This window comes from Paroedura picta, chromosome 9, assembly GCF_049243985.1.
Source record: "Paroedura picta isolate Pp20150507F chromosome 9, Ppicta_v3.0, whole genome shotgun sequence".
NCBI classification, from domain to species: Eukaryota; Metazoa; Chordata; class Lepidosauria; order Squamata; family Gekkonidae; genus Paroedura; species Paroedura picta.
In genome coordinates, this window is record NC_135377.1 from 19421329 (window position 1) to 19448696 (window position 27368).

At 45.2% G+C, this 27368-nt stretch overlaps 1 protein-coding gene across 7 annotated transcripts in view; it reads left to right on the plus strand.

Annotated features, from left to right (window-relative positions):
• UBR5 (ubiquitin protein ligase E3 component n-recognin 5) overlaps positions 1-27368 on the plus strand; it is an 84062-nt gene that overhangs the window by 39392 nt on the left and 17302 nt on the right. For 4 of the 7 annotated variants that reach the window (XM_077351754.1, XM_077351758.1, XM_077351759.1 and 1 more), the window contains 26 exons: positions 4517-4660; positions 5249-5360; positions 5516-5670; positions 7140-7337; positions 8612-8822; positions 9771-9897; positions 10775-10926; positions 12839-12934; positions 13189-13312; positions 14333-14430; positions 14572-14720; positions 16418-16509; positions 16861-17007; positions 17117-17235; positions 17346-17472; positions 17583-17712; positions 17903-18063; positions 18325-18564; positions 20072-20195; positions 21140-21251; positions 21682-21813; positions 22667-22924; positions 23166-23434; positions 24273-24484; positions 24686-24916; positions 26600-26673. In XM_077351754.1, coding sequence (XP_077207869.1) covers positions 4517-4660; positions 5249-5360; positions 5516-5670; positions 7140-7337; positions 8612-8822; positions 9771-9897; positions 10775-10926; positions 12839-12934; positions 13189-13312; positions 14333-14430; positions 14572-14720; positions 16418-16509; positions 16861-17007; positions 17117-17235; positions 17346-17472; positions 17583-17712; positions 17903-18063; positions 18325-18564; positions 20072-20195; positions 21140-21251; positions 21682-21813; positions 22667-22924; positions 23166-23434; positions 24273-24484; positions 24686-24916; positions 26600-26673 — 3994 coding nt within the window. The remainder of the gene's footprint in view (positions 1-4516; positions 4661-5248; positions 5361-5515; positions 5671-7139; positions 7338-8611; positions 8823-9770; positions 9898-10774; positions 10927-12838; positions 12935-13188; positions 13313-14332; positions 14431-14571; positions 14721-16417; positions 16510-16860; positions 17008-17116; positions 17236-17345; positions 17473-17582; positions 17713-17902; positions 18064-18324; positions 18565-20071; positions 20196-21139; positions 21252-21681; positions 21814-22666; positions 22925-23165; positions 23435-24272; positions 24485-24685; positions 24917-26599; positions 26674-27368) is intronic. The other 3 variants (XM_077351757.1, XM_077351755.1, XM_077351760.1) reach the window with 3 other exon arrangements.

The following is a 27368-nucleotide window of genomic DNA, read 5'->3' on the forward strand; positions in this document are numbered from 1 at the left end:
AATGGCCAGATGGAGCCTTCACAGTATCAGCAGCTGTGGTCTGGGTGGATGTTGGCACATGAATACTGCTGCACATAACAATGGTACAAGAAGCTACAGAGAAGACATATCATGTGGCCACTTAATTCTTAACAGTGTTAAAAATGATTTAAGCATGTGTTTGTTTTGCCTGAACAGCCATTTTACTGAGTTGGTTTGTGTCTGCATTGGGAAGGAGGAGTGGTTAGTTTATACCTTCTTCCCGTATTATCAGGGAAATGTAGATTGTAGCATCTAGCAATTCTAAGGTGCTGTTTTCCCAAGACTACTGCTGTTGTGTGTCTGTTGACCAGTTGGCTTAACTGTAAGATTTTGAGTGCTTTCTGGTACACCGTGCTTTAGTTGTGTGAGGAAGTGGGACTCTGTGAAAACAGTTCCAGAGTAGAGATTGTCCAAATGGCAGAACTAAAATGAATATCCCACCCTTCTGCCCTCAGGGCCACCCAGGTGGCTAATAAATTAGAAATGTAAAGTGTAATGTATTGAATAAATTGGGCAATTGCCCCTTTAAGGCATTGCAGAAAGTTCCCGTGTGTGGGAAAATCGGGCGTGAACTGAGCCTATGTATGTAAGGAGAGTGTGTTAGTTGCAAGTTGTTAGGTGCCCCTGTTGTGTTAATGAAGGGTTTTTGGAACATGTGTGTTTCCCTCTCACTATATAATACTGGCGGCAAGGATGGGATTGTAGCCCAGAGAGGGAGAGAGAAGCAGCAGAAGCGATGGAGACGCAAGGTCACATGGAGGAGTTTGATGTGTCTGACCCGGGGAAGTGGGGAAGCTATATTGAGTGGTTCGAGTTCTGTGCAGTTGCAAATGGCATTAGCAGCGCCAACAGGAGGAGGGTACTTCTCTTCAGCGTGTGTGTGGGACTTACGAACTGGCAAAGGCTCTAGTGGCCCCGGACCTATTGACAGTAACATCGATAGAGAATGTATTGACCACGCTGGCCACCCATTTCACTCCCCGGCCCTTGGAAACTGCATGGAGGCACACCCTTTCTCCTGAGGGGGCAGAAGCCAGGTGAAAGGATCGCGTCTTATGGGGCCGAATTAAGGCAACTGGCCCAGCATTGCAACTTCCGAAACCTCGAGGAGGCCCTGCGAGACCGGCTAGTCTGTGGATTCGAAATGATGTGACCTAAAGGAAGCTGTTTGCCCGACAGACACTTACCTTCCAGGCAGCTGTGGACGACGCACTGGCGGCTGAGACGGCGGAGGCCACCACGTGAGCAGTCAGACGGGCACGAGGCCCGGGGGGTCTGTTGTGAGAGCCGGAGGAACTGCTAGAGAAAAAGATCCACCGTCTGCGGGCACGAGCTGTGCCGGCCCGGGGAGCACCAATGGACAAGTGCAGAAAGACGGCAGAGCGGCCACAATGATGTGGGAGCTGTGGGTGGCCCCATGCCAGGAACTCCTGCAGGTTTAAGGAGGTGCGGGGCCTATAAGAAGTGGGGTCGCATTGAAAGGGTCTGCAGGGCAAAGAGAGGCTCCAACATAACACAAACAGAAGGTTAGGCTTGGTCGCAGTCAAGCTCCAGAGCCTGTGAGGTGGCCATGGAAGAAAAGGGAGAGACCGAAGACCTGGTCCAGAATGTGCGGCAGGAGTCAGCTCGAAGGATCACAGTCTGGGTGAAGCTCAATGGCCAGCCCTCCAACATGGAGGTGGACTCCGGCTCCGCCTTTTCAATCATCCCCGAGTCCTTGTACGAGCGCATCCAACTTGGTGGTGGTTTGCGACTGGAGAAATTTGATCTGCCTGTGATTGATTTCCAGAGGAATCGGGTGCTGGTGATGGGAAAAGCCCGGGTAGCGGTGGAGTTCAAACAGTTTAAGGGTACCCTGAACTTAGTGGTGGTGCCTGAGCATCAAACCAGCCTCCTTGGATTGGGCTGGTTTGGCCCCCTTGGTATCACTGTGGAGGGGCTGCACCAGGTGCGCGTGGGAACCTATGACGCCTAGTTCTGCCGGTTTGCCTCCGTTTTTGACGGTAAGCTGGGGCAGTACCGGGGGCCCCGAGTCTCCTTAGCACTGGATCCAGGGGTGGCTTCAATTAAGCTCAAACCACGGCATGTACCATTTGTCCTCAAACATAAAATAGAGGCCGAGTTAGACCGCCTAGTGACACCTTAGTGATGGGAGAAACTGAGGCACAGCTGTTGGGAAGGCTGGTGGAAGTGTTAAGGCTCTTTGAAACGGCGGGTTTGCATGTAAAAAGGGAGAAATGTGGATTTGGGGTACCCCGCATTGAATTCCTAGGGCTTTTGATTGATGCCGCCGGCATTCACCTAACCCCAATAAGCTCAGAGCCATCTCAGAGGCACCCACCCCCAGGTCGAAACAAGAGCTCCAGGCTTTCCTGGGGGTGCTTAATTTCTATCATTCCTTTAATATAAAGAACAGAAGTCATATTAAAAACCATTAAACCCAAACAAAAACACATAATTAAAACAATCAACATCGTTAAAATACAAGGCCAATTCAGTATAACACACATTAGAGGTGTGCAAAAAAAAAAGAAATTTGATTTTTTTTCAGATTCAGGTATATTGGACCTGAAAAAGATCAGTATTCCCTGATCTTTCCCCACGTGGGGAAAACCTGCTCATTCTGCAGGCTTTTCAGAGAACATGGCAGGATCTTCTTGGCCTTGGCAGAAAGGTCTGGCCAGATCATCTCCTTCATGGCCCAGGAGCTCAGCTCCACAGGACAGTCCCTCACCATTGCAGCTGCCATGTCTTATGTGCTTGCCGCTCCCAGAGGGGCCAGGTACCTGCCTGATGAGGGACTGGCGGCTTCTGGTGTTTAACAGTGTTGCAACAAAGAAAAGAGCTCACCTCCACAATTTCAGGGCTTGAATCTCTAGCTGTTGTCTGCTGCCTTGGATGCACCACTGTGATCTGCACAAATGTGTTCAGCTTCCGATCACGAGTAGGAGCTACAAGATCTTTTGCATGCTGAAAATGACACCAGAGAGGAGGGGAAACAAACTGTAAAAGCAAAGCACAGCACAAACTTTGCTCTATGTCAAGGCAGACGGAGTCATATTCCCGAGTTAAACCTCTAGAGATTTGCAGCTGATGCAGCAGAGGAAGTCCATCGGAAGTCCCTTACAGAAATAGGAAGCCGCATGCTGGAAATTGAACAGTTTTATTTCCACCTGTGAGATGACCCTCATTGTGGTGGTAGCCACAGGGGTGGGGGTGGGATATGCTGCCTAGCAGGGGAGGTGGGGGATGAACAACAGCAGAACTGTGAGCCGCCTCTCTTCCTGAATTGCCCTGGTCTGAGAAGTCAGGTCAGTCTGTGCTCTCTTCTGCTGCAAGCACTTGAGCGTGGAACAGGGTTTTTTCCAGTGATGCTTTGGGCTGATCCTGCGTTGAGCAGGGGGTTGGACTAGATCAGGGGTAGTCAACCTGTGGTCCTCCAGATGTTCATGGACTACAATTCTCATGGGAATTGTAGTCCATGAACATCTGGAGGACCACAGGTTGATTACCCCTGGACTAGATGGCCTGTATAGCCCCTTCCAACTCTATGATTCTATATGTTTTCCAGTGATCTGTTTTGCATCTGTTCTGGCTGCCCAAGCAATGTTTGGGTGTCAGCCTCCAGGTGATAACTGAAGTCAAATCAGTCAGTGCTCTGTTCTGCTCCAAGCACTTGAGTGTGGAACAGGGGTTTTTCCACATCCTTGATCAGCCGGTAAACTGGCACACCTGCCAGTGCCTACTTGTCACGCAGCAGATGGGTATACCTTACACCGTGAAAGATGTGACCCATGATATGCTGGCATTTCTGGAAGAAATACCTGAAGTCACAGTTTCAGGAAGTCACCAGGAAGCCCATGGAGAGATCCCTGCCTATCCATGCCACTAATTGGTGTAGTGGTTAAGAGTGGCAGCTTCTGATCTGGCGAGCCATGTTTGATTCCCCTCTCCCCCACATGCAACTGGCTGGGTGACCTTGGGCTCCTCAAAGCCCTGCTAGAGCTGTTCTGACCGATCTGTAATATCAGGTCCCTCTGAGCCTCACCTACTTCACAGGGTGTCTGTTGTGGGGAGAGGAAAGGGATTGTAAGCCATTTGAGACCCCTTCGAGCAGAGAAAAGTGGAATATAGAAAACAACTCTTCTTCTTTTCTTCTTCACTGTGTTTTTCTGTGGTGGCTGATGCATTGTCCATCATTTATCTCAGTTTGGAGCAGTGCCTGGCAATAGCTGGTTGGCGACCCTCACCCTGCCTAACACTAGTTCTCCTGCATGTGTGGGGCATCTGTACCTTCATATGATCCTTGACAGTCCTGTACAATGAGGGCAGCATCGCCCTGTTCAGTGTGGTGTGAGCAGGGTGTGTGTAGGAGGAATAAGCATCCTGGAGCAGCCCGTAGAAAGCCACATCTTTAATTGCAGAATTACTTTCAGCTTTGCCATCAAGGGTTTAACTTGTTCATATATATATGCATAATGTGTTTTCTTTATAGGTACTGAAAGTAGATGGTGCTTACGTTGCTGTAAAATTTCCAGGGGCATCCTCTAATGCAAACTGTACAAACAGCTCTGTCTCAGACCCTGATCCGTCTTCTCTCCTTCAAGATTGCCGATTACTCAGAATAGATGAACTCCAGGTATATATGATAATATTAAGACATGGCAGGTTTTAAAATGTTAGTAATTATTGAGAACACAGCCTTAAACTATTGTGTGTGTGTGTTTGTGTGTGTGTGTTGTTTTTTTAATCTGATGCTGGGGTTGGAGAAGCCATTAGATGGCTGACCTGTCAAGGGGATAGGATTTCTCTAGAGAAGGAAAGTCTGTAGTTAGAGAGAAGATGGCTAATGGGAGATGAGAGGAAGATCCCAGATAAAACCAACAGTGGTATGAATAGAACTGTGTTCCCCACCCCAAAATATTAAGCCTGGGGATGTTCTTGAAACTAAGCGGTAGAAAGTAGAGGATGGGCAAAAGAAAATATTTCACAGCCAGTGCATTAATTAATAACTACATCTTTGGTGATATCAAAGGGGTGTTAAGCAAATGAATGGAGGCTCACTTGGATCCGTGGCGGGCAGCCATGAAAGCCAGATAGAAACTCCATGTTCAGGGGCAGCCCTAATCATTACATGCTTGGGAAGGGGGAAGAGAGCTTGTTCCTTTTGGTAGAGTGCCAGAGGATTAGATCAATTCATTGAACTGAAATCTGCTTTTGTTACCAGGTGGTAAAAACTGGTGGGACTCCCAAAGTCCCAGATTGTTTCCAAAGGACGCCTAAAAAGCTGTGTATTCCTGAGAAAACGGAAATTCTAGCGGTGAATGTGGATTCAAAAGGTGTGTGTCTTCTCAACTTCTCAGCTCCTTTCTTTAGAATAAAGTGCTAATCATATCAGCAGAAATGGGCAAACTTGCAAACACTGTTTATTTCATCAAGGATATTTACTCGCCCTTCATTTGAAATGCATTCTGGTCTTTCCATACACTTGCAGGTGTACACGCTGTTCTGAAGACTGGGAACTGGGTTAGGTATTGCATCTTTGATCTTGCAACTGGAAAAGCAGAACAAGAAAACAATTTCCCCACTAGTAGTATCGCTTTCCTTGGGCAGAATGAGAAGAATGTTGCCATTTTCACTGCTGGGCAGGTTTGTTTGTTTTTTAATTGCATGCATTGTTATCTTAATTAACATCTGGGGGCTTTTAATGGTGATATAAAATAGCAAAGTGTAGCATAACACTATGGAGTGGTGCAGCTTCTCCTTATGGTCTGACTGACAGAAGTGAGCACTAAAGGTAAGCAGAGTGTGCAGGAAAAGCTCCAATTACAGTAGTCCCTGCAGGTGCGTATTCGCCTTAAAAAATAGACAGGCTAATCAGGAAGGAATAGTTGTCACTAGTATCTTCCCACTTTATTAAGACTCCAGGTATCATCAAGTAGGTTTTCTGTGGAGGAGAATGTAAACACTTTAGCTTTCCTCACAGGGCAGGGTCCCAACAATAGGGAAGAGAAATTCAATGACTGTTGATTCTGAAGTAGTCTCACCTACACTTGACTTCAGGGCACCTGCACTTTGTAAGCTGGATGTTGCAGGTGGTGGCATAGCAGGTTTCCAGTGCAGTGCCAAAGGCTATGGTGAGCTAAATAGGGACCCAACTCTTTGCTACCAAGCCGTGGTTGCAATCTCTTTGTAAGGAGTCCTATAGGACTTCAAAGAAACACACAGGGGAAGTCTTAGCATAGGGGCAGATCTGTGCAAAAGAAACATAGGCAAGATCACAGATCAGCTCACTCCTCCTGTGGTAGTCCAACTTTGCCCAGCTTATAGCTCTAGCTGCCTTGAGCCCAGAAAGGTGAGGTGTAAATGTTTTAATGAATAAACTTCTCCCAGAGCTTCAACTGAAAGCATGCATTCTCATAAATGGAAGGCTTCCTGCAAGAAATACAGAGAAGAAGGTTGCTGCTCAGGTGGTGCAGGGGACAAGGGGAATGCTCTATTCTCCAGCCTTTCTGGAGAAATCCAGAATGCTTCCATAAGAAGGAAGCAGTTATTACTAGGAGCAGGTGGTACAAACAGAACCTTCGTGAAGATCCTCTCCACTGGAAACCTTCCCTGGATTCCTGTCAAGGCCATGTGCCCCCTAGTTTTCAGGTGGCAGGGGGGGGGGCAGCAGCTTCATTGTACCAAGGGTGGATGCCCCCAGAATCTTTCAGAGCCTCTCACTATTCCTTTTCCAGATAGGATTGTCATGCAGAATGGTCCTGGGAGTGTTTGTATTGATCATCATATGATTTACTGCCTTTTTTCATCGAGAACAAGTTTTCTAACTGTCTTGGCTTTTATAAGCCTTTTCAGAAAACAAGTAGTTGGGCTGTATAGCCCCCTCCTTGAAAGGTGCTCTTGTATGGCCACCCACACCCTGTGGACCATTTGTGCTGCAATCTTATTTTGAAATAAAGAACTGTGTTGTTGAAGACCAAGGAGAGGAACTTTATGCAATTGATTTTATGGCAGAAATTGATGTGTTATGCTGCAACCACATGCATATGACCTGATATGAATGAGTAAAGTAATCACAAAATTGATGTGCTGTATCAAAATTTCTTTTTATGTAGGAGTCTCCAAGCATTCTTAGAGATGGAAATGGCACTATATATCCAATGGCAAAAGATTGCATGGGTGGAATAAGGGATCCTGATTGGTTGGATCTTCCTCCTATTAGCAGTCTGGGAATGGGAGTTCATTCCTTAACAAATCTTCCTGCTAATTCAACCATTAAAAAGAAAGCTGCTATCATCATAATGGCCGTGGAGGTAATTCACAGTATGCTCTAATTAATTACTATTTGGAGACTTACTCTCCTCATTTTGGTAATTTTCATCTTTAAATTATATTCTGCTTTTTAACAACTAGTCCTCAGTTGAATAAATTCAGGTGGGTGATTAGTAGATTTTGTGCTGGATTTGAAGGGTTTTGGGGTGGGTTTACAATTACTGTTGTCTAATGATTTGATTTGTGTTTGTTTCTGATATGAAAACTGATGCTTTCTGTTTTGGCCAGAAGTTTTATAGAAAGGACAGCCACGTACTAGACAATAAAATCAGTGCAATCCTAAGCAGAATTCTACCCTTCTATCTCCATTGACTTCAATGGACATAGAAGGGTGAAATTTTGTTTTGGATTGAATGGCATGTATGTTTTCTGTAAGGTTGATGGTGATCTTTCAGCAAGCTGGTTCCACACTTCCATTTTGACATGGGCCATGGCTAAAATGCTGGCGCTGACAGGTTCACAACCTCCTACACAAGTTGACCTGAGCATTCATCTTCCCACTTTTCTTTTCGGGGAGAGAAGTTCCTTGTACACAGTGTTTTCTGACATTCTGATTTTGTTTTAAATAGCAACTGCCCACAAAATTACTTTCTTTTTAAAAAGGACAAGGTAGCATTTAGAGTGCAAAATGCATTTTATGTCATACAACTGATACTAAGCACTCAATAGTACATCTTCACAGAGAATATACTATGCGGGTGAATTTCAGAACAGCATGGTTGGGGTGAAATTTGCATGCACCTAAGTTGATTTCTTAACCTCTTGTGGATGAAGTCTCCCTGGTATAGTTTGTCTTATTTAAATCACTTGAAAAATAGTTTATGGCTATAAGAGCCTCTTGTGGCGCAGAGTGGTAAGGCAGCCGCCTGAAAGCTTTGCCCATGAGGTTGGGAGTTCGATCCCAGCAGCCGGCTCAAGGTTGACTCAGCCTTCCATCCTTCCGAGGTCGGTAAAATGAGTACCCAGCTTGCTGCTGGGGGGTAAACGGTAATGACTGGGGAAGGCACTGGCAAACCACCCCGTATTGAGTCTGCCATGAAAACGCTAGAGGGCGTCACCCCAAGGGTCAGACATGACTCGGTGCTTGCACAGGGGATACCTTTACCTTTACCTTATACTTTTCTACTTCATGTGCTGTGCCCTTCTTCGTGAAGTTTGCAGGAATGAACATGCTGTGTTCAGAGCATGCTGTGGCGTAGAAGTAAGGCAGCACTCACTTGCTTTCATTCGTTTTATTTTGTGTGTGTGCGTACAGAAACAAACCCTGATGCAGCACATTCTCCGATGTGACTATGAGGCCTGCAGACAGTACTTGATGAACTTTGAGCAAGCTGTTGTCATGGATCAGAATCCCCAAGCTCTGCAGACATTCCTTGGCCACAGATGTGATGGAAACCGCAATATTCTGCATGCGTGTGTATCTGTCTGCTTTCCAACCAGTAATAAAGAAACAAAAGAGGAAGAGGGTGAGTTTAAGAATGTGATGGAAATACATTTTGACTGGGAGTGAGAAATCCAGCTAGATGCATTCATCAGAACTTCTCATTCATAAAAACTCCTCACTTGAAAACAGGCTTTGTACAGAGTTTTCATTCACAGTTGGGCTCTTCCATTTCCCTTTTAGCTACCATCTTCTCTCAGTAGCTCTGCTTCTGTAGGTGGGTGGGTGGGGGAATCTTCAGTACACTTGATGTAGAATAAAAAACAGCTTAAAGGGGAAGCACCACCACCCCAGTGCATGAGGCTGTGTTTGGATTCCAGCCACAGACCTCATGTATGCTGGTTATAAATGTGGGACAGAGGCTACAAAAACATTAGAGATAAACAGTCTTATCAAGTGCAGAATTATGGTCACAAAGTTGAACATGCCACCTCCCCTCAAGGAAGAAAAAATTGAGGAGTCCTGCCCACAGATGGCCAATATGGTAACTTTTGCTAATAATGCTTCATGAACTAGCAAAAGGTCTGAGAAACTAAGAGGAGTTATCTGCCAGACTGCACACAATATGCAAGTAATATAGTGCATTTAAATTTGTGCAACAGCAAAATCCATCTTGAGTAGCAGAAGGCAGAAGAAATTGTATAACATCCAAATCATATCGTATTTACGAACCTCTTACTATAGCATCCTGCAGAGGAACAATTCATTTGAATGTTTAGAAATGTATTCCCATATATTGTAGTGCAGAAATTAAACTCATCTGCTGAGCCAAGCAGATGCAGAAAGTGTTTTGTTTCGCCTTTCTTTGCTTTGTACTAAAAATGTCCTGACCTGATAAATTTTGTGATTTGAACGATTAAACCTATATTCCGTGTTTAAATTGGAAACGTAAAGGCTTTGAAGAAGCTTAACATTTAGTTGGCTGTTCTGGATATACATGACACGGATGTCAAGTTTTTTCTTTATGCTTCAGAAGCAGAGCGCTCAGAAAGGAATACATTTGCTGAAAGATTATCTGCCGTTGAGGCTATTGCAAATGCTATTTCAGTCGTGTCGAGCAATGGACCGGGAAACCGTGCAGGATCCTCAAGCAGCAGAAGGTAATCAAGGGACAATGCATTTATTTTCTTTCTTGCCCCTCCTGGTCTAGCACTCCTTATTCACATGTTAGGTTTATGGTGACATCTTAAATTTTTGACATTCAAGTTTTCAATGATGTACATAACTCTTAACAATTTCATGTGCGTGTATAAAAATGCATGCATGTGTCCCTAGGATATATGTGGTTCATTGCTGTAGCTTCCGTGCAGGCACTCATGGGACACAGTGCAAGGTTGCAGGCCCCTCACGGAGAGGAGCTTCCAAGTTTTTAAAGGAATTTCTAGCCTTTAGGAGCACTCCCCCTCCCCACTGTCTGCAGAGAGCTCTTTCCTGTTCAAAGGGTCACGTGACAAGAAGCAGAGCAAGTACTCCTCCTTCTGTTCTCTTTGAAAGAGACCATTATTTAATGCTCCTGAAGGAACTTACCCTGGATTCATTACATCCAAGTAATTTACAGCAGGTTCTTTACCTTTAAGGAAAAGGTGATGGTTCAGATACAGGTTATTTTGAATTAATGAACTATTGAGACTCATGGTTAGAGATGGCTTAAATCTCTTGCTTGGAATAACCTAATCAAGGGATGGTCTGGGCCAGTTGTCTAGATGTGGCTTTAGTTCTTCCTTTGTGTTAAAGTAGCTTGCATGGCCAAAGAGCACTACCATGAGTCCGGGAAGCTGCTTCCCATTCCAGACTCTCAAGTTTCATTAAGTCTCAGATGCACTTAAGTATGGATGTTATACCGGAGGTTAAATAGCAGCTTCTATGCAGTCTGTTGTTTGCAGAAATACAGATGAAAAATTAATTTGGTCTGTAGTACTGTGCAGTTTCTTGAAGAAAGTGCAACATGTATTTTAGGATTTCTTCTCTTTCCCTTAGTCTGAGGCTGAGAGAAATGATGAGAAGATCCTTGCGTGCAGCAGGGTTGGGCCGGCATGAAGCTGGAGCTTCATCTAGTGATCATCAAGATCCAGTTTCTCCTCCAATAGCTCCTCCCAGCTGGGTTCCAGATCCTCCTGCGATGGACCCAGGTAAGGTTATGCGAGTGTGTTGAAATAGGTGTAGAGAGCCAGTTTGATGTCGTGGTTAAGAGCAGCAGTCTCTAATCTTGAGAACTGGGTTTGATTTCCCACTTCTCCAAATGCAGCCAGCTGGGTGACCTTGGGCTATTCACAGTTCTCTTAGAGCTCTCTTAGCCCTGCCTACCTTGCAGGGTGCCTGTTGCGGGGAGAAGAAAGGTGGGTGATTGTAAGCTGCTTTGAGACTCCTCGAGATAGTAAGAAGTGTGGTACAAAAGCCCAGCTTCAACTCTAGGTGAAATTTCTGATGAACTTATAGATGTAGCAGTGCACTGGAAATTCATGTGTGTTTATAAGAACTGTGTAAAGCAGGGGTAGTCAAACTGCGGCCTTCCAGATGTCCATGGACTACAATTCCCAGGAGCTCCCTGCCAGCATTTGCTGGCAGGGGCTCCTGGGAATTGTAGTCCATGGACATCTGGAGGGCTGCAGTTTGACTACCCCTGGTGTAAAGCATGGTGCCCTGAACTGGGTAGCCCAGGCTAGCCTGATCTTGGGAGCTTAGCAGGATTGACTCTGGTTAGTATTTGGATGAGAAACTGCCCAGCTGGTCCAGGGTCACTATGCAGAGGCAAGCAATGGCAAGCCTTTTCTGCACGTCTCTTGCCTTGTAAACGGTGATGGATTGTTGTAAATGGGCTCTAACTTGACAAAAAAAAAAAAAAAAGCAGTGGTATTAATTCTGCAGTTTGTGAAAACTTATATACACGGTTAGTGCAAACTCAAAGGGCTGCAGAACTGTGATTTATTTATTTTTACTTATTTATAATTAGATTTATAAGACAGCCCCTCAAGTTACCAAGTTCCTTCCGAAAATGTAAAGTTCTTTCCCTCCAGTACTGTTGAACTGGAGGAAGCAGAAAGAATCCTCTTGGTCTTCTTGTATTCCTCTCTGCATGAGGCACAGCAGCTCAGGCAAAGGAATGGGATTGTCCTTGGTAGAGCCAAGCTGGTTGCAGAAGGAGGAGAGTAAAACCACCCTCCACCATCCCACTGTTGCTGACTTTTCCTAGATGGCTGCCATGGTGGCAATTTTACTGTCTCCCCTCTGTGGCCAGCTAGCTCCAGTCTTCTGCTCGCCTGTTGAGATAAGAGGGCATAGGCTGCAAAAAGAGGTGGAGTTTGCTGGAGAGGATGAGTCCTTCACCGCCATCCCTGGTACAAAGTCTTCCTCTCAGGGAGGCTTGCGGATTTCCATTCTCTGTGGCAGCAACTGTTTCTAAGTCGGAGCCACCTACCCCACAATCCCCACTTCCCCCCCGGTCCTGAAACATGGGGTGGGAGCCATATTGGAGAACGGTGCTCAGAAGACCCACAAGTCAAATGTGACTTCTGAGCCGCTGAGTGTGCATCACTGTCAGACAGTGTATTGCTGTTTGTAGTTATGAGTTTGGTGTAGTGGTTAGGAGTGTGGACTTCTAATCTGGCATGCCGGGTTCAATTCTGCATTCCCCCACATGCAACCAGCTGGGTGACTTTGGGCTCCGCCATGGCGCTGATAAAACTGTTCTGACCAAGTAGTGATATCAGCGCTCTCTCAGCCTCACCCAGCTCACAGGGTGTCTGTTGTGGGGAGAGGAAAGGGATGGCGACTGTAAGCTGCTTTGAGCCTCCTTTGGGTAGAGAAAAGCGGCATATAAGAACCAACTCTTCTTCTTCTAAGTTGGCTTGCTAGAGGAGGAAATGGGGTGTTAAAATTTCTGATTGGAATAAGCAAACTTGCTATCTGCTGTGAATGTTCGTGATCCCCAAGTCTTGGGACATAACCTTTGTTATAAACACACTGTCCATCGCTACTGTAGAGACTGCATTTTGCCAAGGATTTTTTAATTGATATGCATCCTGCTATTCTTTTTACTAAAAGATGGAGACATCGATTTTATCTTGGCTCCTGCTGTGGGATCTCTCACCACAGCAACAACTGGCACTGGTCAAGGTCCTAGCACCTCTACCATACCAGGTAGGACCTGCTGTTTTGTATGCAGGTAGTCAAAGCTTGCTTCCCTTGAGAACATTTTTGTATAACTTTGATTGCAACTTCCTAGCAGTGGTGCGAAATTTCTCTGTGCAGTGACACTCAGCTTATCGCACTGCGGTGTTGTTTCTGTTGTAGTTCAGCTGTTAACTGCCTAGAAGCTGCATGTGGTTTCCAGCAATTGAGAGAAGCTTCACCACAAGCGTCTTGGTGTTCACCCAAATTTGTTTGAATTACAGGTCCTTCTGCTGAACCCTCTGTCGTGGAATCAAAGGATCGGAAGGCAAATGCACACTTCATACTGAAGCTGCTGTGTGACAGTGCTGTTCTGCAGCCTTATCTTCGGGAACTGCTATCAGCCAAGTAAGAGTCTTTATCTCAAAATCATGTAGTGCATCCCTTACCCAAAGCAGTCGTGAGTTGTCTTTTCTCCTTGGTCAACTGAAAGTCTTGGATGACTTAAGGATTTCATATTATCTAAAATGGGAAATCCCCAGTAGGTAATGCAGCAGCAGGACAGAGCATCTGCTTGGCATGCAGGAAGGTTAAATCCCTGACCTGTCCAGTTAAAGGATCAGGTAGCACGTGATAAGATCTTTGCCTGGTACCCTGGGGCACTACTGCCAATCTGAGTTGAGAATATTTGATGGACCACCAGTCTGATTCACTACAAGGCAGCAGCATCTCACAAAAATGTATTTTATATATTTTTTAAAAATTGTATTCCACCTTTCCTTGTGGGTCCAAGGCACCTTACAATAATAATATCTTTTTTTAAAGCCACAAAATCCAAATCTGTCTCTTCCCCTCCCCTGAAAAAGATGCTTGTCATTCACGTCCCTCAAACATCCTGGCCTTGGAGCACTTCCTGAAGATCTCCAAGGAGGGGGGCCGCCTTCACCTCTTTAGGGAGCACATTCCACAGAGCTAGAGGCACAGGGAAAAAGGTGGATGCTGGTCAGGCCACTCTGCGTGGAGGGGTTGCCAACAGATGGCTGCCTGATGGGCCTAATTGGCATCTGGAAGGAGACTACTCTTCAAGTACGTGGGACCCAGGCCGTGAACAGCTTTAAAGTCATAAGCACCTTTTGTCGTAGATAAAAACTGAGGAACAATAATTGGTGTATCCTGCGGATGCTATGGTTTCCATAGAGCACTGTAGACTTGCCTGTAGTTCCTAGTAAAGAGCTGGCTGAATTTGTCTTCTCATTTTTATTGTTCATTTGCATTAATAGTCCCCCTCCCTTTTGTGTGCATCACAGTTGTGTTAGCTTTGAGTCTGAAGACAAGAATAATTTTAACTTTGGCTCTTGCTAAATTTAGCAATTTGCTATTTTCCATTGACTGAAAATGACAAGGGATGTAAATAATTGGTTTTTCCAGGGATGCGAGAGGCATGACTCCATTTATGTCTGCTGTTAGTGGCAGAGCATATCCTGCTGCAATTACCATTCTAGAAACGGCACAGAAAGTTGCTAAAGGTACGTGAATGTTCCCTTTTTGTTTTGCTGTACGTGCAAACATTTTCAGATTTCAAGCTGTTCCAATTGTTTTGAAACCAACTTCATTGCTGAGCTTTTTTCACCTACTTTCCTTCCCTTTTCCCTCTCTTCTTTCTAAAGCTGAGGCAACCTCAAGTGAAAAAGAGGAGGACGTGTTTATGGGAATGGTTTGTCCCAATGGCACTAACCCCGATGACTCCCCTTTGTATGTTCTATGTTGCAATGATACCTGTAGCTTCACGTGGACTGGTGCAGAACACATAAATCAGGTAAACAACTTGTCACGTCCAAGCAGTAATGTTACATCAGCAAGGATCTGTTGCGTGTAGAAAATAGTTAAGGGTGTGTGTGTGTGAAATAACATCAAGTTGCAGCCATTTTATGGCAACCCTGTGCAAGCACCAGGTCATGTCTGACCCTTGGGGTGATGCCCTCTAGCATTTTCTTGGCAGACTCAATACGGGGTGGTTTGCCAGTGCCTTCCCCAGTCATTACCGTTTACCCCCCAGCAGCAAGCTGGGTACTCATTTTACCGACCTCGGAAGGATGGAAGTCTGAGTCAATCTTGAGCTGGCTGCTGGGATTGAACTCCCAACCTCATGGGCAGAGCTTTCAGACTGCATGTCTGCTGCCTTACCACTCTGTGGCACAAGAGGCTCTATATGGGAATTGTAGTCCATTAATATCTGGAGGACCACAGGTTGACTACCCCTGCTGTAGGGTTTTCAAGGCAAGAGACATTCAGAGGTGATTTGCTGTTGATTGCCTTTTCATAGTGACTCTGGATTGCCTTGGTGGTCTCCCATCCAAATACTAAGTGGGGCCAGTACTAAGCAGAGTTTCTGAGTTCTGACAAAATCAGGCTAACTTGGCCCATCCAGGTCAGGGTGATATTTATGTTGTGTCAAACATACTACAAATTAATCTTAAAATCCCAAGTCTAGTATTTCTTGAGGTTCTAGCTCTTGTTTGCCTAGAACTCACCTACTGGTGCAATCTTAGTCCAGCTGGTTTGTGACTAGCAATGCTTTTGTAGGCTGTTTAGTTGTCCCAGTGAATGCCACATGTGCTTGGGGAAAGGAGACTTTTTCAGCCTAAAACTTATTATTGGAAATAGTAACTTATTGCAGACTGCCTTGCTTTGCAGAAGAAATAATGGTAGAAGCATTTTAAGAAAACAAGAGGAGCCATGTTGAATCAGGCCAATGGCCCATCCAGTCTCTGTCACACAGTAGCCAAAACCCAGGTGCCATCAGGTGGTCCACCAGCAGGGCCAAACTCCAGAAGCCTCCCACTGTCATTCCACACACCCCCACACCAAGAATACAGAGCATCAATCACTGCCCCAGACAGTGATCCAACTATACGTAGTGGCTAATAGCCACAAACGGACCTCTGCTCTATGTTTACCAATTTTAATGTAAATACAAATAAAATATATGTAACTGTTTTAAAGTTGTTAGACTAGGTGCTAAAAGATTATATCAGAGTAGCAGTTTACTAGCCCTGTTTAAAAGATTACCAAGGATAGTGTAAACACTAAGATGCATAAGGAGTTCTTACAAATGCAAGGACTTTAATTTTCAATACATTACTGGGGTTTTCTGTGTAAACCTGTCCTCAGTGTTGTTGCAAACAGTAGAGCCAATATCCTTTAGGAATTCTTAGAGTATTTTGTGAACTTAGCACCGCACTTTTGCATAAGGAGATAAGGATTGGGATTTATCTTCAGGAATATTTAGAAGTCTTGAATCTTTCATGCACCTCCTGCTATAAATGAGATAATTCTGTGCATGTGGTCTCAAAGCTTTTCCATTTGCTTGCTTCTGGTGATTTAAGTTTATATGTTCAGCCTAGGAAAAGGAGAAGAAAGCAAGCTGCTAGATCTATACCAAGCATCTTAAGTCAAACATCTTAAAATTAGACATGCTTGCATTTTCTAAAATGTTAAACTTTGTCTCCCTAGGACATATTTGAATGCAGAACATGTGGCCTGCTGGAATCTCTGTGTTGTTGCACTGAGTGTGCCAGGGTGTGCCATAAAGGCCATGATTGCAAGTATGTACCGGTTTGTTTACTTCTGATATAAACCAACTCGTATGCCTGCTCCCCAGCATAAGGAAGAGGGTGTCAAGTTGTGAGCTGCAGAGCAGCTTTTTAAAAAGTTGTTCCAGAGGAGCATAGCAGTAAAGAGTTCACTTGACTAGGACTGGGGGTAGGTTCACAAGTTGCTGCCTTATTATCCAAGCTGGCATTCATCTTCTAGTAACTTTCCTAAACAGGATACCTTGGACTTCTGCTTTATTAACTGATTAAAATCACTGAGTGCATTCCTGTTTCTCATTTCTATTATGTTATGCATTGACAAAAATTGGAGCTATATAGATGAATCCTGTCTTCTTTTTTCAGGCTTAAACGCACATCCCCAACAGCATACTGTGACTGCTGGGAGAAATGCAAATGCAAAACATTAATTGCAGGACAAAAATCAGCTCGTCTTGATCTGCTCTTCCGACTGCTCACTACCACAAACCTTGTCACTATGCCAAATAGCAGGCAAGTTGTGTGTGTGTGTGTGTATGTCTATCTGTATCTGTATAATTGCTAAACTATCTTTGATGGGCCCATGTAGCTCCTCATTCTCATATTCGTTCATATGTTCCAGGGGAGAGCATCTTCTGTTGTTCTTAGTGCAAACAGTTGCACGGCAGACGGTAGAACATTGCCAGTATCGGCCCCCAAGAATTAGGGAAGATCGTAATCGTAAAACTGCAAATCCTGAAGGTGAGAAGCTTTCTCATAAGATTTTCTGAGCCGCAAAACTCCCCCCCCCCAGTGCCAGTCTCTCAGCAGCAACTAACATTCACACACAGCGTTTATTTCCTGTGTTTTAGATTCAGATATGCCTGATCATGACTTGGAACCCCCCCGGTTTGCACAGCTCGCCTTGGAACGAGTGTTACAAGATTGGAATGCGCTGAAATCTATGATCATGTTTGGCTCTCAGGAGAATAAAGACCCGTGTGTATTCACTAACTTATTCCGATTACACTTTTGAAAATAACTCCATCATAGATCTTACAGCTTACGTTAAATTTTGTCTTCCCCTTTTCCCTCTGCTTTTTTCCAAGTCTTAGTGCAAGCAGTAGGATTGGACATCTTTTGCCTGAAGAACAAGTGTATCTCAATCAGCAGAGTGGTACTATTCGACTGGACTGTTTTACACATTGCCTTATTGTGAAATGTACAGCAGACATTTTGGTAATGCACATTTCTGTTAATATGGTACCAAAGAAGTAGTTCAGTCAGTGGTGATTTGTGGAGTCAGTAATACTGTAAACTGATTTGTAAACTAACTTAATGGCAGGTTTTTGTTTTCTCTTTCTGTGAACAACTTCAAGTCAAGAGTTATTCATTAGTGCTTAAGTGATAATATAAATTGTCTCTACAGCTTTTAGATACTTTGCTGGGGACTCTTGTCAAAGAATTGCAGAACAAATACACTCCAGGTCGCAGAGAAGAGGCTATTTCTGTTACGATGAGATTCCTGCGGTCTGTGGCAAGAGTTTTTGTCATCCTTAGTGTGGAAATGGCTTCCTCAAAAAAGAAAAAGTAAGTTTATTTTTAACTCAGTTTGAGATTGATGGAATAGGGGTGGGGTAAGAATATAAAGTGACAGATATCTCTTCTGGAAGTTGGCCTCCATCATCTTGCATGAGCGATGCATTCTCACGAATGCTTCCAGAGGAAATAGCTGTGGTTCTGTGTATGCGCAATGTAATGGAAGGGTTGTCCTGACTTGTGTATTTTTTGAACCTTTTTGAATAGGTTGCCTGTTCACCCACGTGTTTCCTTTCCCTGCCTCTATTCCAGCAACTTCATTCCACAGCCAATTGGAAAATGTAAGCGTGTCTTCCAGGCTTTGCTACCTTACGCTGTGGAGGAATTGTGTAATGTGGCAGAGTCCCTCATAATCCCGGTCAGGATGGGCATTGCACGTCCTACGGCACCGTTTACATTGGCAAGCACTAGCATAGATGCCATGCAAGGCAGCGAAGAACTGTTCTCGGTGGAACCTTTGCCTCCACGGCCATCCTCTGACCAGTCCAGCAAGTAAGGATCATTTTTATGGCTGCGTTTTCCCTAAAGATTTTATAATCACTTTTGAAGGATATTGTTTTCACCTTGTGGCAGATAGATTTGCTGTCTTAGTTGCAACTACAGAAGCAACCAGGATGATTGTATCTCCTTTTTATTCTTCAAGGAGCTCAAGACACAATACTGTGTTTTGCTGTTTGTTTTGTTCTGTTTAGAAGATTTGTAGACTGCCTTTTCACTCTCAGGCCCCCAAGGCAGTTCACAACAAGGCATCATGCCAACGGTTTACATTGTGCAATGAGTACAGAATAACGTAAAACCATCTAAAAGCACCAGGGAGTGAACCTCAATAAGTCCTGTCCCAATTTCTGTCTGGTTCAGCCTTCCCGAAAAGAGTTCGTTGGTTTAATCTGGAAGCTGTGAAGGGAGAGGACTGATCTTTCCTCCACTGGAGGAGAGACCCACCATCCTAGGTGAGGGGGCTGAAAAGATCCTCCCAACTCAACCTCACAACGGCTGGTTCCCACATGAAGGAGGCAGCATGCATGCGCCTCTTACTGGAATGCTTTCTCCACCATCACTTTATCCCAGCAAAAGCCACGTAGGTGTGCTAGGCTAAGAGGAACTGACCCAAGGCCGCCCAGTGAATTTTATGGTTCAGTAGGGATTTGAATGCTGCTTTCCCAGCTTCTTGTCTCCACTCCCTAAACACTATAATATCCCATGCTGGCTCACAGCACTGACCTTTCCTATTAACCTTTCTCAACACATCAGGGTGATTAGTTCGGAATATGTCATTCCTGCATATTTTCAACAGGATAATGTAGTCTGTTAGAGTTCCCAGAGGAATCTGATCTGGCTGTGAAGGTGACCAGGGTGATAGGAGTTGGACTCAAACAATATGAGAAGGCCTCTATTTCTACTAGTTTCGGGACGGGAAGGAATGAAGATAATCTGAGTTCTATAAAATAGCGGTCCACAACCTTTCTCAGGTCAGGGACTGCCTCCGGGGTGAGGGGAGAGCTGATGGCCCGGGTGCTGTGAAAACGCACACGGGCAATTGCCGCGCATGTACGTTTTCGCCACCAGGTGGCGCTAATGCGTATGCACTGCAACTGCGTGTGTTTTCGCCACCAGGGGGCGTTAATGCGCATGTGCGGCAACTGCGTGCATGCACGTTTGCGTCACCAGTGTGCCGGCGGCTGCGCCTGCCTCTTCCCTTCCTTCTCGCTGTGGACGGAGGGAAGCAGGTGCGGCTGCCAGCGGCCCGGTACCGTGGCCTTTGCGGCCTGGCACCGGGCTGCGGACCGGCGGTTGATGACCCCTGCTATAAAACATGACTTAATCTAACAAGGTAGTACTTTTAGAGAAACGTTTATGTCCGTATTCAGTGGTGCTGCCTTCTGTCTGTCAGGTTGACTCAGCCAGCCAACTTGTGTGAAGACAACAAATATATAGTGCGTTAATATTACCTTTTGCTATATTCTTGTATTTTTAAAAAAGCCTTTTCTTTCTCTTGTAGTTCCAGTCAGTCTCAGTCTTCCTATATTATTAGAAATCCACAGCAAAGGCGGATCAGTCAGTCTCAGCCAGTCCGTGGGAGAGATGAAGAACAAGACGACATCGTTTCAGCCGACGTGGAAGAGGTAGTGTTGGTTTTCAGCTGGAGATTTTGTGTTTTAGGTAAACGTTGGTACAGAAGGAGACAAGATTGTCCTGGTACAAGACTGGCTTGTGAAGTTACAGCTCTAGTGCAGTAGATGCAGACAGGCTGTGGAGTTGTAAATGAGCCTTCTTGTACAATTTCAGTGGGTAGCCGTGTTGGTCTACAGTAGAACAGACAAATTTGAGTCCAGCAGCACCTTAGAGACCAACTGAAAACCGTGTTTCTGCCTAAGGTGCTACTGGACACGAATCTAACTGTCCATATGCAGCAGCAGAGTTTTGTAGCGACAGAACGGAAACCACACACTCCTGTAGCAGCAGAATGTCCTGCAGTGTCTCACGGGACAGCTGATTTATGACCTGAGCTTTTACGGGTGACAACTGCAGATTTTGCTCTGCTGCTTGGAGTTAGTGCAACCCCCCCGCACAGACACACCATTTGGGATCAGAATTTGAATTGTAAGCTGTTTGGACAAAATAGTGCAAGTATAGTGATGCCCTGGAGGGACAGACCAGAACCAATGAGATGAAATAAATTCAAAAGAACTTCTGTCTCAACATCCGGAAGAAGTTCCTGACAGTTAGAGTGGTTTCTCAGTGGAACATGCTTCCTCGGGAGGTGGTGGGTTCTCCATCTTTGGAAATTTTTAAACAGAGGCTGGATAGCCATCTGACAGAGAGGCTGATTCTGTGAAGGCTTAAGGGGGTGGTAGGATACAGTGGATGAGCGATAGGGTTGTGAGTATCCTGCATAGTGCAGGGGGTTGGACTAGATGACCCATGAGATCCCTTCCAACTCTATTCTATGATTCTATGATTCTGTGATTCCAAATAGTTTTCAATAGTTTTCAAAACTGAGATTTATGAATTGCCTGCATTGATTCCAAAACCCTGCTTAGCATTTACAAACCTCTCTCTGTTCCAGGTTGAAGTGGTTGAGGGGGTGGCTGGGGAAGAGGACCACCACGATGAACAAGAAGAACACGGAGAAGAAAACGCTGAAGCGGAAGGGCAGCATGATGAGCACGATGAAGACGGTAGGCACTCGTCATTTTAAAAAGTTTAGACCAGGGGTAGTCAAACTGCGGCCCTCCAGATGTCCATGGACTACAATTCTCAGGAGCCCCTGCCAGCGTTCGCTGGCAGGGGTTCCTGGGAATTGTAGTCCATGGACATCTGGAGGGCCGCAGTTTGACTACCCCTGGTTTAGACTGTCCCATTCGCCAAGGGCCGGATTTTCTGTTAACACACTCCCCCCAATCTTGCCAGGCATGGGGACACGACTGTCACAGAGAAGCACCCTCACTGGTGCAAGCAGCACTTGAAGTTGTCAGAAGTAGGCCACTGCAAAAACCCAAAAGGAGAGGGTAAAATGGAAGGTAGCAATATCGAGACCCTGAATCTGAGTCAGTGGTATAAATGCAGTTAGCAACCTTTCACTAATTGAATATGATTCCTGTTAATTAGGAAGTGACATGGAACTGGACCTGCTGGCAGCAGCAGAAACCGAGAGCGACAGTGAGAGCAACCACAGCAACCAGGACAATGCCAGCGGGCGCAGAAGCGTGGTCACGGCAGCTACAGCAGGATCGGAAGCAGGTAACGTCCAGCGTCTCAGTTTTGTTGCCTGGATTTTTGATGCTGCTGCTTTGAAGTGTATTAAGATGGCAAAAGGTCTGCACCAGCAGTTGACCCCGTGGGAGTCGTCTGCGTGTTTCCTGGTGCCCCCCCCTTCTTCTGAAGTCTCTTCAGGGGGATTCGAAGGGACTTGACTGAAACTGAAACAAAAAAAATAGGGAACTGTCTGAATAAAGTGCATCGCACTCCCATAGCTTCAGTTTGATGTCTTCCCTTTACAGATGTAAATAAATACAATAAATAAATTATACTTCTTAAAAAAAATCATAGTAGACACAAACAGTTTTCGTCATGTCCTCATTGTTTGGAGGCTCTCTCTGTTCATTAGAATGAGACCCGGACTGCTCTCTGCAAACATGGTCCATTGTATAAGCCCCAGAAGTCTCAAAGCGTGAATTGTCCCATAATGCAGAGGTCCCCAACCCCCGGTCCAGAGACTGGTACCGGTTCGTGGATCACTTGGTACCGGGCCACGGCTCATCCTCATCCTCCTCCCTGGCTGCTGCCTCGGGGGCTGCCCTGCCACTCTGCTGCCGGCTCACCTTTGGTGCTCTCCAGCGGCCACCATGGCTGGGGCTCTCCCTCAGCGTGGCACTGTGCAGCTGCTGCTGGCAGCGCCCCCCAGCAGGCAGCGGGAAGTCAGGGGCGCCGGGGCTCAGCAAAAGATTACCCCCCACCCCCGGGCCTCAGTAAAATTGTCAAGCGTTGACCGGTCCCCGGTAATAAAAAGGTTGGGGACCACTGCCGTGATGGGCTTAGGCCTTGAAGAACAAAGCAAGCGGCAACATTCCTCATGGTGTATGTTGGCCTACAGGTGCCAGCAGCGTTCCAGCCTTTTTCTCTGAGGATGACTCTCAGTCCAATGACACCAGTGATTCAGACAGCAGCAGCAGCCAGAGCGATGACATAGAGCAAGAGACCTTTATGCTCGACGAGCCTCTGGAGCGGACAACCAACAGCTCCCATGCCAGCGGGGCCGCCCAGGCGCCCCGCTCGATGCAGTGGGCTGTCCGTAACACCCAGAACCAGAGGACGACGAGCACTGCGCCATCCAGTACCTCTGCTCCAGCAGGTGAATGTTTATTGTCACTTTCCTCTTAAAACATTAGCCAGTGCGAACATGATCTTTTTTATTTTGGTCTACGGGAAGCATGCAGGAAATCGGTTTGCATCTTTGGAAATGTGGCCCACTGTGTATTTCTTCATCGGTTTAAGGCCCATTTATGAACTGTCTGTGCTTTGGGGTAAGCATTAGAGCTGTGTTCTGTGCATCTAATGTTCATACCCTGAATGTTGTCTTCTTTTGCCTTTAGCGAGTTCAGCAGGCTTAATTTACATTGATCCATCGAACCTGCGTCGGAGCGGCACCATCAGCACCAGCGCAGCAGCTGCTGCAGCAGCCCTTGAAGCGAGCAACGCTAGCAGTTACCTGACGTCGGCCAGCAGCTTGGCCAGGGCTTACAGCATCGTAATCCGACAAATCTCCGATCTAATGGGCCTGATTCCCAAGTACAATCACTTGGTGTACTCCCAGATCCCGGCCGCAGTGAAGCTGACATATCAAGATGCAGTAAATCTGCAGGTATCGTGCGAGAAAAGAGAGAGAAAAATGGTTACTGTGTGTTAAATAAGGCCTTTTAAAAAGGAAATCTGCCTTCCTGTTAAAAATGTTTTGTCATGAGTAATAACTGCTGCTCTCTGCCACTACCTCTACTGCTAGTTCTCTGGGTTTGTTCATTTTCCCCATTTGCGTCTTTCTGACAGCCTTTCTGATTCCTCTGAGCTCCTGTCCCTAGTCAGCATTTGGGAAAGACTGCTTTCCAGGAGTTCTGGGAAGGATACAGGTGAATGTGTGTGTTGGAGTCCGCTCTTGCCTTTTCCTGGAGGCTGATGCAGGCAGATGGGGAACTGATGGCACATTTCCTCTCTGAAGAAGAAGAAGAGTTGGTTCTTATATGCTGCTTTTCTCTACCCAAAGGAGTCTCAAAGCGGCTTACAGTCGCCTTCCCTTTCCTCACAACAGACACCCTGTGAGGTGGGTGAGGCTGAAAGAGCCCTGATATCACTGCCCGGTCAGAACAGTTTTATCAGTGCTGTGCCTAGCCCAAGGTCACCCTGCTGGCTGCATGTGGGGGAGTGCAGAATCGAACCCAGCATGCCAGATTAGAAGTCCGCACTCCTAACCACTGCACCAAGTGTGTGAATCAGAATGACGATGTCAAAGAGTGCAGAATTACAGTGGGTAATTGGGAATTTGTTTATCTTACTGAAGGGGTTGTAGCTCTGAAGTGCTTCCAGCAATCTGGAAAATGGTAGGGATAATAAATTGTCAGGATCTTTATGGAATTAGGTTAATCACCTTGATGACTTAAATGTAGGCATGTTTGCTAATGCATTATTATTCATCGTAATTTACTTAGAATTACGTTGAGGAGAAGCTTATCCCCACGTGGAACTGGATGGTGAGCATTATGGACTCTACTGAAGCTCAGCTGCGTTACGGGTCTGCTCTTGCCTCTGCTGGAGACCCAGGACACCCAAACCACCCGTTGCATGCATCCCAAAACTCAACCAGGAGGGAGAGGATGACAGCACGTGAGGAAGCCAGCCTAAGGACCTTGGAGGGCAGAAGGTATTAACATTTTCTTACTACATAGGAATATTGCAAGGAAAAAATACGCAGTTGTGCTCTGTATTTTAAAAACAACGTTTTGCTAGCTCTCCAGATAAGTAACATTTCTCTTGATAGTATGCTGATCTGAAGGGCTTTCTGTGTTGAGCCATGGATAACTGTGTTGCCAACAGTTACAATGTTTTTGTTTTAAATCTCCAGGCGCGCCACGCTGCTCAGTGCTCGTCAGGGAATGATGTCGGCGAGGGGCGACTTCTTAAACTACGCGCTCTCTTTGATGCGTTCCCACAACGATGAACATTCTGATGTTCTCCCAGTGTTGGACGTTTGCTCTCTGAAACATGTAGCATATGTTTTTCAAGCTCTCATTTACTGGATTAAAGCGATGAACCAACAAACAACGCTAGATACTCCTCAGCTGGAACGGAAAAGGTATAGAAACTAATTAATGGAACTCTTGCTCTCGGTAGATGATGGTATTCATGGATCAGAAGTTTCTAGTGAAGGGGTTTTCCTCATATGTGCCTACAGATGATGTTGTATTTGTGATTGTGATAAAATGCAGTGAAATCTAGGATGTAGCCTATGCTGTTGAAACGTTGGACAGGCAACTGGAATGGCTTCTCCAGAATTTTCATCATAGTGATGATGAATACGGATGCTTTTTGTGTGTTCCAGAAAATAATTTGAAGCCAAGAGAGAGAGACAAAAATCATGTGCAAATTGGCCTGTGCATGTTTACAGATTTTCAGGAAACACCTAGTTGTGATTTGCATAAGAGCTAAATATATTTTACCTTTATTGAGCAGGTTTTCTTGTGGTGGGCAGTGATAGGCAAGTTACTTTGTCTATAGTTAAATTAGTATTTTGTGTCCTTGTGATTAAACAGGCATATGCTAAAATATTTCTGGGGTTAAATACCAGTGGAGCAGTTGTTTTATTCTTTTTGCCAAGTTGCTTTGGGGCACATAGGCACCCTGATCTTAAAAGAGGAACAGGATGCTCCTTGTGTGAGGGTGAACAGTTTTAACCTTAATCTGGATGAGGATGAACTCCTGATGGCAGTGAGATATGCCTGTGCTGTTCTGCCTAAAAATGTAGATTCCTATCAGGAAGAGCCTCTAGCTTTCATTATTGTAATCCAGACTGACATTTACAAGTTTTTTTGCTTGGCTCACCATTGAGGGAAGATGGATGAGAAGCATGGCAGAATAATTTCCAGATTAGATTTCTGCTATTTGCCCTTTGTGAGGCAGTCCTAGAAGACTATCTGAAAAGTCAGCTGTTAAATAATGCAGCTGTTCAATTGTTGATAGGCGTGAATTGTTGTGAAAACATATTGCCAGATTCAGAAGAACCTTCAGGACTATCCATTTGTGTTCAAAGCCAATTTATAACACTAGTTTTAAATTTAGATGGTTTTAATCCAAATTCATTTTGAATAACTTATCCTATATGGCTTTCCGCTACCTGCCTGACAGTGAGATTAATTAATGATGCTCCAAGTTTGTCCTTGTGTTTATAAGTACAGGACATCTTGCTGATGGTGTTTGCTTTGTCCTTTGTGTAAAGAGCCTCTTGTGGCGCAGAGTGTTAAGGCAGAAGACATGCAGTCTGAAGCTTTGCCCATGAGGTTGGGAGTTCAATCCCAGCAGCCGGCTCAAGGTTGACTCAGCCTTCCTTCCTTCCGAGGTCGGTAAAATGAGTACCCAGCTTGCTGGGGGGTAAATGGTAATGACTGGGGAAAGCACTGGCAAACCACCCCGTATTGAGTCTGCCATGAAAACGCTAGAGGGCATCACCAGTAGGGTCAGACATGGCCCAGTGCTTGCACAGAGGATACCTTTACCTTTGTGTAACTCATAAAATGTCTTTAATAGTTTATTCTATAACCCACTTTAACACAATAAGGTAAAGGTAAATACAATATATTAACACAATATATCTATGTAAATTATGTACATTCTGAATATTCTATGACTGTAGCGAGTACAGTTAGGCATTTTATCATTTATGTTAAAGGAAGCTATGAGCCAATGTGTTTTTAAAAGCAATTTTCTTATATATTATTGAAACTGCTGTTTGTCTAAAATGGTCTGACACTTACTTTTCAAGGACCCGGGAACTCTTGGAACTTGGTCTTGACAATGAAGATTCAGAACATGAAAATGATGATGACACAAATCAGAGTTAGTATTTATATCATCTGTACCTTGGAATTAATAAACAGACAGGGACATCTTTGATAAACCAAGCGCTATTCCAGTGAGAAATTAAATCCTGGGTGCCAGTTAAGGGATCAGTGCTAGACTTTTGTTTTTAGTACCAAGGCTCAGTCCTGGATCCTGCGAGGTAGTACTACAGAAGCTTTTGAGCTTGTGCAAAGTGTTTTCCCCTGCTCACTGAAAGCTTTCAGATATCTGGATGTATGGTAGCAGTGGGAGAGACATTCTGATTAGCCTGAAGGCTTCCTTAGACCTTTGCAGAGGGAAAGGAGCTACTTGCAGCCACTCTGTGGTTGTGCCATTGGGGTATCCAAGGTGAATATCAGGTGGAGTGACAAAAGCACAGGCACTTTGTTTGTATGGTGAGGTTTCACCTAGTTTGTTTGTTTGTTTGTGTATATGTGTGTGTGTATTTATTTATTTATTTATTTATTATTACATTTATATACCGCCCTCCCTGAAGGCTCAGGGTGGTTTATATCAAACAGAGATAACTGTACAAATAACTCAGTATACAATAACATAATAATAACTATAACATTATGAACAATAGAACATTGGGGAGAACAATAACTCAACACTTACTGATGGGCCAGTGGGTTGGGTGAGCCTGCAATGCTGGTTGTAGGAGGGAGGCTGAGGGGGGCCGATTGGAAGCG